At 40.4% G+C, this 12745-nt stretch overlaps 1 protein-coding gene across 1 annotated transcript in view; it reads right to left on the reverse strand.

The window, feature by feature from the left end:
• The window catches only part of CRY1 (cryptochrome circadian regulator 1), a 30874-nt gene that overhangs the window by 15111 nt on the left and 3018 nt on the right, over positions 1 to 12745 (reverse strand). The window contains exon 2 of the mRNA XM_038756608.1: positions 1317 to 1425. Within this exon, the coding sequence (XP_038612536.1) occupies positions 1317 to 1425 (109 nt within the window). The remainder of the gene's footprint in view (positions 1 to 1316; positions 1426 to 12745) is intronic.

Below are 12745 nucleotides of genomic sequence, written 5' to 3' on the forward strand. Positions count from 1 at the left end.
CGCTCATAGTAAGTGCTCAGTAAATACCACTGATTGATAGGCTGATTCGCAGTCTGGTATAGTGCAGATAGTATACAGGGCTATTGCAAAGTGAGATTCAGTGTGAAGAAAAACCTCATAAGTCCTATAAGCAGTGTGGTGCAGTGGAAAGAGCCTGGGCTTTGGAGTCAGAGGTCATGGGTTCAAATCCCCGCTCCACCACTTGTCAGCTGTGTGACTTTGGGCAAGTCACTTAACTTCTCTGTGCCTCAGTTCCCTCATCTGTAAAACGGGGATGAAGACTGTGAGCCCCTTGTGGGACAACGTGATCACCTTGTAACCTCCCCAGCGCTTAGAACAGTGCTTTGCACATAGTAAGCGCTTAATAAATGCCATCATTATAAAATTCATTTATATAGAAACCAAACAGCAACTTTCTGTCATCTAAAAATTAGACTGCAAAAACAGTAGTCAGAGTTAACAATAATACAATTGCTACAACTATAGTTGCCCTTTAGTGCTGCTTTAATTATAGTTAGCAGCCATTTTATGGCAATGGGCTAGAAAGCGGTGGAGACTTGATTCAAATTACCAAAAGCATCTGTTGGTTTAAAGAGCACAGAAGCCTACAAAATGAGTACGCCAGTAGGATTGCTGGAATTTTCTTAAAGTATTAGCTCCCTCCGCTGATCAGGACAGCACATCATAAAACATAATTCTCACAGTAGGTTATTGACTGTGAAGGTAGAAAATTCTAAAAAAATCAGAAGTCAAAACAGTTCAGTATCGAATGTGTGACAAACACATTTAGCATTCGCTACAAAACCTTGCTGATGGCAGCAAATGAATCACACTGTTCTCGGCATATACTACTCAAAATTTTAATTCGATTTCTACTAAACTCAAGTGAGTAGTTTGAAGAGCGGTACACGCTGGACTGGTCTCCCAGCAAACCATTTTCAGTAACCAACAAGGAACAGAATGTAACATTTCCCAACCTAAAAATTGCTCTTTTACCTCAATGACTGACTGGGCTAAATTTCTGACTATTTAAGGTAGAGGAATGAAGCAAAGGGTTACAGGTCACTCATCCTGCATTAAAAACATAAAAACTGAAGGCGAGCTATGCATTTAGGCAGCCAGAGGTTGCAAGCATAGAGGGAAACTCTACAAAAAAAAAAGGCAGTTTTGTGAAAGAGGACTACGAAAACTTTAAATATTCTTGAATTTTAGCCTGATTTTACATATAATCTCAGACCCCAAATACAGTACCTAGGGGGAATAAGCTTTGATATTTGTAGAAGAATCTGCCTCTTTCCAAAATTGTAAAAGCTTACCTTGAAAAGCCTAGGAAACACATCTGCTGGCTGCCCACGAATTACAAACAGACGAGAATTTAATTTTCTTAGATTGGCATCCAGGTCCTCAAGACACTGAAGGAGAAATCTGAAGATAAGAGAAAATGCTTTAAGAAGTATCATTATACTCAGAATCACACAGTTATTAAATATATATATTTTGTTTTGTCGTCTGTATCCCCCCTCTAGACTGTGAGCCCGTTGCTGGGTAGGGACCGTCTCTATATGTTGCCAACTTGTACTTCCCAAGAGCTTAGTACAGTGATTTGCACACAGTAATCAATCAATCAATCGTATTTATTGAGCGCTTACTGTGTGCAGAGCACTGTACTAAGCGCTTGGGAAGTACAAGCTGGCAACATATAGAGACAGTCCCTACCTAACAGTGGGCTCACAGTCTAGAAGGGGGAGACAGAGAACAAAACCAAACATACTAACGAAATAAAATAAATAGAATAGATAGGGAACAAGTAAAATAAATAAATAGCATAATAAATATGTAAGTGCTCAATAAATATGATTGAATGAATGAATATATATATATATATATATATATATGGAGTAACTTTTTCCAAGCTGAAGGTACCCATATTTTGGGTGCTGCCACCTCAGGTTTTACTATGCCTGCCTGGAGCTCAATAAAATCCATGGGCAGGGTTCATTTCTGCTAATTCTGTTGGACTGTACTCTCCCAAGCACTTAGTACAGTGCTCTGCACATCAAAGCCAGTCAATCATACTTACTGAGCATTTACTGTGTGCACAGCACTGTACTAAGTGCTTGAAAGAGTACAATATAACTGACACATTCCCTGCCCACAATGAGTTTACAGTCTATAGTAAGCGCTCAGTAAATACGATTGACTGATGGATTAGGGTCACACCCAGAAATATGTACTTTGCTGCCCAGAACAGGGGGCTGAGGTGAAATCCAAGACGGTGATGAGGTAGTCGCCTGGATACACCAGAAATGTCTTTAGGTTACCATTAGAATCTATCCAGGGTTCTTCTCTGGCCCACACAGCAACAGCTGGGAGCAATTCCTCGAGAGGAAAGTTCCAAATCTTCATGAAACCATTTACATCTAAAAGAATGCATGATCATGAAATTTTTACTTCAGGGCTGCAATTCACATTGAAGTAATTGTTCTCAAATTACACACAAGCGGAATTTTCCTACTCAAGTCCCCCCCGCCCCTCAACCTCATATTTAAAAGAATAAGAGCAAATACTTATATTTCAATGGGGAAATTCCAGTCACAGCAGTCAAATCTAAGCTGGTCAATATTCAAAGGTTTCCAGCATTTCAAAATGAATTTAAGAAAGAAGGCTGGATGGGAGAATTTTTAGAGAGGAATAAATGGGAAGATATTTGTGACTTTCCTGTTAAAGCCACAAGGTTTCATAATGCTTGGCTCTGTTCCTAGTAATGAGTTAAGCCACAGACTATTTGTCTGGAGGCCATGGATTACCAACAGAATTACAATATGCCTTTTACCTATCCAAAATTTCCTAGATAGGGCTGGGCAATTATCCTGAACTCTAGAAATCCTGAGTCCTTGATTATCCTTCCATTGGACGATTGGCTCGTTTCACAGATAAAGGATTGGCTCAGCATATAGTACAATTAAGTTAGAAAGATGAATACGACTTCCACACCATTTCACTCTGCCCATGGCTCGTCACCTCACCATTTGAAGCCCAGATCGTCGACCTCTACCACCCGCTACAGCTGCTTATTGCCCTGACCGATTTCCATCCTTGTGGGACCTCTCCACTTCCGAGTGATTTGACACCTTTCTCTTTCTTCTGCTCCCACACCCCTTTCCTATCCTGATCCTTGGGGACTTCAACATTTCTAGCTTCTCTACCCGCTCTATTCCTCATTGCCGGACCAGCCTGGTTGTCTCCTAAAGGTGTGGAGAATGAGCCCAGGTAAAGTTCCACAAGGCTGGAGCTCCCATGAAATCAGGAATTCTGGGATTCTTGAAGCTATCCACACCTGTCTGGTAGGGACAGAAGACTACCTTCAAAACTGTTCGAATGTAGAGAAGTGTGGAGCACAAGTACTCTTCTCCACGAGAATTGTTTAGCTGTTTAATTTAACATTGCTGTTTTGCATTTCACTATCACTGTCCTACATGCCTTTACCTTATAAGGAATTTTTCCTTGATGTAGAAGGAAATAGCTATGGCTGCTGGCACTTTTGTATAAGTACAGTTAGTTCTTTGCCAAAGATGATCTGGGCACAAAAAAAAAAGAATGAGAAGTGCAGAATAGGGAGTAGGGTGACAATCCCTCCTAAAACAGCCATTCAAATTAATATAGGCATGGAATGGGAAAATTAGGTTGGGCCCTAAAAGAAGTCAGAATAGAGGTAACTAAAAATAAAAACTATTCCCCATATAAAGTGATACTAAGTTTCCTCAGAATACTGATGCTCTCTGTCGCTGAATGATTCATAACTATCATATAATAATTATTTGGTACAGCTTCTATCTTTAAAGACATTTTTTGATGGCACAGACTCTCCTGAAGGTAAAGTTGGACAGGAGCCATTTTTCAGTTTACCTCAGATCTCTACGTGCTCAATAATCCTGCACAAACTTAGGAAACAGAAAATTTATCTTCTATCGGTTTTTTGCCTTAATACAGCTCCTGAGGCCATACAGAAGCTCTTTATGTCTATGGAAGGAGCTTCCTTGTTGACTACCAATCTCCTGGATCAACATCCATATTCCTTAACTGTGGCACTCGATTTACATTTTTCTTCTTCTCCCAGACTCCTGAAAGGTTCCTTAGAGATTCCACTGATCCTTTGGATACCCTTGAGTCATGATTCAGTACCCGGCAACTCCGTCCCACATTTCCCCAACTGGGAAATGCGGTACTGCAGACCACATTATTCTTAGATGCTACTCCATCTCGGAGGTTATCAAAGCATCCCCCACAACCTAACACTTTCTCTCATAACTCAGTCACCTAATTTGCCCTTTAGGCACACTTTCCATTTCCTTTGGGCCTGTATTTCATTCGTCATCAAGAACTCCGGTACCTCAAACTCACCCACAGCATAATACTGTTTGGGAAAACCCAAGAACCAAGCCAATTTAATCCAATGTATATTATTCCTGTGTTACAAGTCCACCCTGGTCACAGGAAGATAACATTAATCACCACCTCAGCACCAACTACCTTGCCCATAATCCACTCTAGCTATTCTAAACCATCAACTCCCTCCTAAAACTTCCTCCTCTTTCTTCTTTACAGCTCACAGCCTTTCAATTTATTTTATTACAAAGACATAAACCACCAGGTACAAATTTCCCCAAGAATCCTGTTCCCTAGCTCACCATTCCTCTATTTCTTCATCTATCCTCTCACTCCCTGCCCTCAGGGAATGACACTTTCATCCTCTCACCTCACAAAAAGCTCTAGCTTCCACTCTCCTCTGATATCCTCCTCTTCTCCCTCATCTCTGACTCCTTCCTCTCTACCTTTAAATATACTTGATCTTCCACATTCTGAAAAAGAACAATACAACCCCATTTTTCTCCTCCCCCCCTCCTTTAAATTTTCCACTTCTTGACCCCCTCACCTTGATTTTACCAGCACCACTCAATAGACTTTCCATGCTAAAGTCACTAATTATCTCCTTTTGCAAAATCTAATGGACTTGTCTTTGCCCCCATCCTATAGTGGTTTCCTACAGTACACAGTAAGTATTCAATTAATAACAAGAGATTGATGTCTCCTGCATATGGCATGGAAGACTTCTCTCTCCTCCTTAAAACATTTTCTGGTCTTATCTTCAAGAGCATCATGCTCTCCTAATCTTCCCTGTACATCTCACTATTCTTCCTAACTCCTTTGAAACCACTTTTATTTTCTTTGTTCATTAACTGTGTTTACACCAAGAGTCAATCTTGTTAATTCTATTTCTCATATTTTCCCTCTTTTGGGGAACCGATTTACTCACATGATTTCAGTTATAATAATAAACAATAATAATGACGATGATTATGGCATTTGTTAAGTGCTTATTATGTGCTAGGCAGGGTACTAACTACTGGGGTAGAGACAAACTAATCAGATCCCACAAAGGGCTCACAGTCTTAATTCTCACTTTACAGATGACATAACTGCGGCAGTGAAGTGACTTGCCCAAGGTCACACAGTAGACAAATGGCAGAGCCGGGATTAGATCCCATGACCTCCTGACTCCGGTGGTCCATCCCCTCCATCACGCTGCTTCCCAGTAGCCATTTCTATGCAATTGCTTCCAGATCTATAACTCCAGCTTTGACTGCTCACATTCTCTTCAATGCTGTATTACTTCCTGTGTCCAGGAATTTCAATTTGATGTCCTGTTACTACCTGAAATAACAAATTGAACTCACTGTCTTCCTTCCAACCTCCCATTACTTTCAATGACCTTTAGGTGCCTAATTTTCATAATGTGAAAATTTTCTTTGATTTCCCTCTATCACCCCCTATCCAGATTAAACCTGACCCTGAACTTTGTAGTCACACCTTTAGCGCTAGTTTATATCAACATTTACCCTGGCAATAATGTTTCACATTTCATCCTTTGCTTGCGATTTTTGTTGCATTTGTGTGTTATCCCGGCTCACTCACCAGATTTAAATTCCTTGAAGATAAGGATAGTCTTTTCTCCTTTTCAGTTCCTCAAGGCTCAAATCAATGTGGGCCCTTAGTACTCTTGAATGAAAAGCATACACTGTCCATTACAACTGGTCCCGCTAAATATAACTGGGTGCCTTAACAAGGCTGCCCTAGTACTCTTCCCTGATCCTCCTGGAATGCCAGTTCAATTCTCTTATTAATTACACTGAGCAACTGCATCACTTTAAGCAAGTTTGGAAGCAGATGAATGAAAATAAATTAATTTATACCTCCAAATAGTTTGGGATTATTTTTAAGCACTTCTAAAAGAGATGGCTAGCCTATTCCTAGTAGGAGGAATTACTCCCTAGTTAACTTCCTTATGCAACTTCCAAAAAGATCATTTCAATATGAATCAACAAAAATAGTTTCTTAAAGTAGGTCGTTGCTCTAGCAACCAGTGGGCGGTTTAGACTACTCCCTGCCACAATGACCTACTTTTCAGCCTGTGCTAGAACAGCTTTTATGTAACTGGAATCTCCAGTTCTGTTTCTAACATATTCTTGAAAAACATAATCCTATCATTGCTGGAAATACGGTATTAAGAATAGATATGTATTGTCCTGAAACAAATCATCTGTTGCCTTGCTGGCCACTTTAGTTTAGAAAATACTGCAAGAAATTCAGCAACAAAAATTATGAGACACACAAACCAAAACAACTAGCTGCTGCCTGATGAAAACTGCTAAAGCTATCAATTAAAAATGCACAGAAAATATTAGCACCTAAAAAGTTCCTCTTTCCTGTCTGATAAGTACGAACAGAGACAGCCATTAGCTACACAAAATGGTAGAGAGTAGCTGTATATACTGGATGTCTCAGCAGAATATTAATGCAGATGTTTTACTTCTCAGTCACAGCCTAAGTGTTGACTGTTAAAAAAAAACAAAACCACAACCCACCAAAAAACACATGCACAGAAAGTTACATTGGATGTGTTTCATTTTGCCGTACTTCTACTACTGTTTCTATTGAGGGATCCATTTAGACCAGTTATAAAAAAAGTGGGTTTTCATTTTAACTGAAGTACTCTTGTTTTTAACAAAGACAATATATACTTTTCATAAGTGCAATTCTGAGAATCATAGTGGATGAGGATGTGAAGGGAACCTCAAAAGAGGCTGACAGAGTCTTAAAGCTAATCAACTGTATTTATTGAGCACTTACTATAACAATGATGGCATTTGTTAGGCGCTTACTATGTGCAAAGCACTATTCTAAGCGCTGACCACTGTTCTAAGCACTGAAAATAATGATGGTATTTGTTAAGCACTTACTATGTGCCAAGCACTGTTCTAAGCACTTGGGTAGATAGAAGGTGATCAGGCTGTCCCACACGGGGCTCACAGTCTTAATTCCCATTTAAGCCCAGAGAACTGAAGCCCAGAGAAGTTAAGTGACTTACCCAAAGTCACACAGCTGACAAGTGGAACAACCAGGATTAGAACCCACAACCTCTGACTCCTAAACCCAGACTCCTTCCGCTAAGCCACGCTACTTCTCTATGTGCAGAGCACTGTACTAAGCGATCGGGAGAAAATAATATAACTGATAGCCACATTTCCAGCCCATTACACATTAATAGTCTAGAGGTATCTTATGAGGAATTTCTGCTTGATGTGGAAATGGATGAGCAACCACTGAAGGTTTGTGGGAATGGGGAGACTTGTGCAGAACGATGTTTCAGAAATATAATCCAGGTGGTGGATAATGATAATAATAATAATAATAATATGGACTGGGAGGAAAGACACCGGAGGCTAAGGCGGTCAGAGAGGAGGCTGATGCAGTAGTCAAGACCATACAGGTAAGCAAGATGGCCTTGTGGAAAGAGCATGAGCTTGGGAGTCAGAGAACCTGGGTTCAATCCTCGCTCCACTACTGGTCTGTTGTGTGACTGTGGACAAGTCACTTAACTTCTCTGTGTCTCAGTTGTAAAATGGGATTAAATCCTACTCCCTCCTGCTTAGACTGTGAATTCCAGGTGGGACAGGGACTGTATCCAACCTGATTTCCTTGTATCCACCTCAGCACTCAGAACACTGCCTGACACACAGTAAGTGCTTGACAAGTAACACAATTATTATTATTGTAGGACAAGTGCTAGGAAGCCAATCTACTTACTGTGTCCGTTCCCATCTTTCTCTCCTCTGATCTCACGAGGAGAGAGCTCAAACATTTCCCGCCTGGGCCTCCAGATCGGACAAACTACAGCTCTCCCCATCTCCAAAGCCTTTCTGAAATCACATTTCCTCCAAGAGGCCTTCCCTAATCAATCTCTAATCTCCCCAAGTTATTAACTGCTACTTCTGCATTCCTGCACCACCCATATGTTTACGTACTCACAACCTCCTGTAGGACTTAATGCATAGAACATGTAGTCGGTTAAGTACCAACACGTACATATCCGCTCTTCCTTCTTCCTCTTAGTTGTACGTTATTTTGGGGTCTGCCTCCCCCAAACTGTAAGCTCTCTTGGAGGGTACGGATCATATCTTCTAACAAACTAGAGTGTACACTCCCAAGTTCTCAGTTGAGTGTTCTGCATATAATAAGCATTCAATAAGTACTACTGGTTAATTCGGGCATTCTGCACCAATCTATGGTATTTATTGAGCACTTACTACATGTGATAGAGAAAGGGGTACTATATTTAATAGAGTTATTGGAAAGTATGGTATATTCAAGACATCAACTTTTCTAGCCCCTAGCCTCGAGGAAGGCTGACTCCTGAGATTCCCCAAGTCTCCCATCCAAATATGAGCCAGAACTATGTCTGTGCAGTTTCCACAATGAACTTTCTTTACATCTATCTGATTTTTTTATCCCTAATAAATACAGTGCGATCTTGAAAATTAACAACAAAGTTAGGCAAATGGAGGAGACAGACAAATTCATGAATCTATATCATGGCAAAGTTTATGAGAATAGACTCATTCAGTCATTTATTTATTGAGCACTTACTGTGTACACAGCACTGAACTAGGCACTTGGGAGAGAACAACATAAGAATACACGGACACATTCCCTGCCTGCAACGAGCTTATGGTCTAGAGATATAAACACCAGTGAATAAAAAGCAAATAACTATGTACCTAGATGGTGAATCTATATATTTTCTTAGAACCAAGCTTTCATAAGGTGGGAAGAAGGAAAAGCATTATTACTTCTGACAGGAACCGCCTCTTTCCCCCCCCACCATCAAAAAAACCCCAAAACCTCCACAAAACAAAAGAAAACCAGGACACAAACCAAGCCTTTTCCTAGTGGGGTGTTAGGCTCAAGGCAATTCATTGGTGCCTGGCCAGTGATCCTGGAGGGCGGCTGGGGGTTCCCCTGCTCCGAGCCAAGCATTTTGAAATGATGGTGGAACTCACAAGCAACACAAAGACAACTTGCTGTGCCCTGGAAGCCCCACACCACTTGGTGAGTTTGGCTCCAAAGAGTTATTGTCAGGGTGTGCTATTGCTTCTGTGCTCTGACTAAAAAAAAAAAAAAAAACTGGGACAGCCATCAATTTTTTTTTTTTAAATTGGGTAAAATCAGGGTAGGCAGCAACTCCAAGCAAGCAGCTTTGGAGTTAAAACATATTCATGCTATTTTGGGCTTCAAGTGACTGAAATGCCATTTCAAAATTCATTACAGTCATGAAAACTAGGAAAATTTCACGGCCTGAAACATTTGGCCAGGACTAACAACAAAAATTCCCTTACTTCCATCATTTCCAAAAAATAAAAATAAAAACCCATAAAATCCATAGATTGTGTACATAAATGTTGGGAAAAGATGACCTGATATGACCAATTTTCTCTTTTAGGCTACCCATGTTCACTGCCAAAGATGAAACTTTTACAATACTGGAAAAAAGATTCCTGGCAGGTTTGCAAACCCCCACTTTTCCAGGCTGATTCACTTTTTTTTTATTTTTTTACTGTTACATTTAGAACCATGGAGAACTCACGAGTTTTTAGGGCAGACAAGGACATTGTATGACATACTGTATGTACATTTTAATAGTCTTTTTAAAGTTCCAAACTCATTTCCTACTGTGAATGACGCTGCCCGCTTTAGCTTGAGGGGATGTCCCGTTTCTCTAAAATTCACCATTCCACTGTATCAATCAATCGTATTTATTGAGCGCTTACTGTGTGAAGAGCACTGTACAAGTACAAGTTGGCAACACATAGAGACAGTCCCTACCCAACAGCGGGCTCACAGTCTAGAAGGGGGAGATAGAGAACAAAACCAAACATACTAACAAAATAAAATAAATAGAATAGATATGTACAAGATAAATAAATAAATAAATAGAGTAATAGTGTATGTGGTTAACACCCTAAAAGGTAATGAAAAATGGTCTAAATGAAGACAGTACTTTAACAGTAATGTCGAAGCCATGTTCCAAGTCCATTACTAAAATAATAAACAACAGTTTTGGAGACACCTGCTTGTAAAAGCAAAATGTCCAAAAACTTTTTGCTGGAGAATTCCATTCTTTCCCCACCACCTTGCCCTCTTTAGGAGGCACTGATTAAGATTTAGAAATGTAGTCATCAAACGCAGGGTTACAGATTGAGGTAATTAGTATTACAAAAGTGTCCATTTGGGAGGAAAAGGCAGTGAGGATCCTTCGTTTTAGAAATAGGGTTTCATAAAAACCTAATAATGTTAAGACGCATTTTAAAATGTACTCTTTTTGAAGGGTTTTAAGAAACATGGATCATGCATCTCGGTTTGGCAATATATATCACCACAATGGAAACATGTAGTCATCTTTTCCCTCCTCTACTGAGGCGGGTATGAGGTAATCTTCTGGCATTTCAAGAAGGATCATAATCAAGGCAGAGGATGATCTTATTTAATCTCTTTACAGTTTCTTCTCATTCTGGGATGCTAGATAAAAATCAATCAATCGCATTTATTGAGCACTAAGTACGTACAGAGCACTGTACTAAGTACCTGGGAGAGTAATAATGATGATGGTATTTGTTTAGCGCTTACTATGTGCCAGGTACTGTTCTAAGTACTGGTGGGGTGGGGGGAAATACAAGGTAATCAGGTTGTCCTACGTGGGGCTTACAGTCTTAAGCCCCATTTTACAGGTGAGGGAACTGAGGCACAGAGACGTGAAGTGACTTGCACAAAGTCACACAGCTGACAAGTGATGGAGCCAGGATTAGAGCCCCTGACCTCTGACTCCCAAGCCTGTGCTCTTTCCACTAAGCCACGCTGCTTCTCAATACAACAGAATGAGCACACACTCCCTGCCCATAACGAATTTACAAGTCTAGAGGGGGAGACAGAGATTAATAAATAAATGCATTTGATTTTGACCACAAGAGGAGTTACAGGAATAACACCTTCTGAGCACAATCAAGATAGTTATTGGCTCTACCTCAGTGGCCTTAAGGTAAAGTAGGATTGGAGGGGAATTAATTATAATATTCCCAGATTTCTGCACTATAGAGACATGACTGTAAGTCACCCAAATCGGAAACATTAAGTTACAAAGTATCTTCATGTTGCAAAGGTGAGGTAGAGAAAGACAAACAAGTGAAGATTGAACAGTTTACAAAATATAGTATCAGTATCAATCAAGGGTATTTATTGGAAAAGAGCATGAGCGTGGAAGTTAGAGAACCCGGGTTCTAATCCTGGCTCTGCCATTTGAGCAAGTCACATAATTTCTCTGTGCCTCAATTTCCTTATCTGCAAAATGGGGATTCAATCCTACTCTCTCCTACTTAAGACCGTGAGCCCCATGTGGGACACGAACTATGTCCAACCTGATTATCCTGTAGCTATTCTAGCACTCAGTACAGGGCACAGCACACAGTAAGTGCTGTAAACTTGTTACCAGCAGAGTACATGCCTACTTCTGCTGTAGTGTACAATCCCAAGTGCTTAGGACAGTGCCCCGCACATAGTAAGTGCTCAATAAATACCATTATTTGATTAACAAGCACCAGTACTACTATTTATTGCTTAGTCCAGTGCTCTGCACATGGTAAGCGCTCAATAAATACGATTGAATGAATGAATGAATGATTCCCAAGCAGTCAGTGGGGAGATTGGGGATCAATCAATCAATCAATCGTATTCATCGAGCACTTACTGTGTGCAGAGCACTGTACTAAGTGCTTGGGAAGTACAAGTTGGCAACATATAGAGATGGCCCCTACCCAACAGCGGACTCACACATAGTAAGTGCTTAACAAATGCCATCATCATCATCATCAATCGTATTTATTATTATCATCTGTAAAATGGGGATGAAGACTGTGAGCCCCACAGGGGACAACCTTGTATCCCCCCTCGCACTGAGAACAGTGCTTCCTCTCCCCCTCCTTACCTCCTTCACCTCCCCACAGCACCTGTGCATATATATATATATGTTTGTACATATTTATTACTCTATTTATTTTACTTGTACATATTTACTATTCTATTTATTTTATTTTGTTAATATGTTTTGTTGTCTGTCTCCCCCTTCTAGACTGTGAGCCCGCTGTTGTGTAGGGACCGTCTTTATAATAGTAATAATAATGGCATTTATTAAGCACGTACTCTGTGTAACGCACTGTTCTAAGTGCTGGGGTAGATACAAAGTCATCAGGTTGTCCAACTGAGGCCCAGAGAAGTGAAGTGACTTGCCCAAAGTCACACAGCTGACAACTGGCAGAGTCAGGATTTGAACCCGTGACCTCTGACTCCAAAGCCCCTG

This window comes from Tachyglossus aculeatus, chromosome 14 (assembly GCF_015852505.1).
Source record: "Tachyglossus aculeatus isolate mTacAcu1 chromosome 14, mTacAcu1.pri, whole genome shotgun sequence".
Taxonomy (NCBI): domain Eukaryota; kingdom Metazoa; phylum Chordata; class Mammalia; order Monotremata; family Tachyglossidae; genus Tachyglossus; species Tachyglossus aculeatus.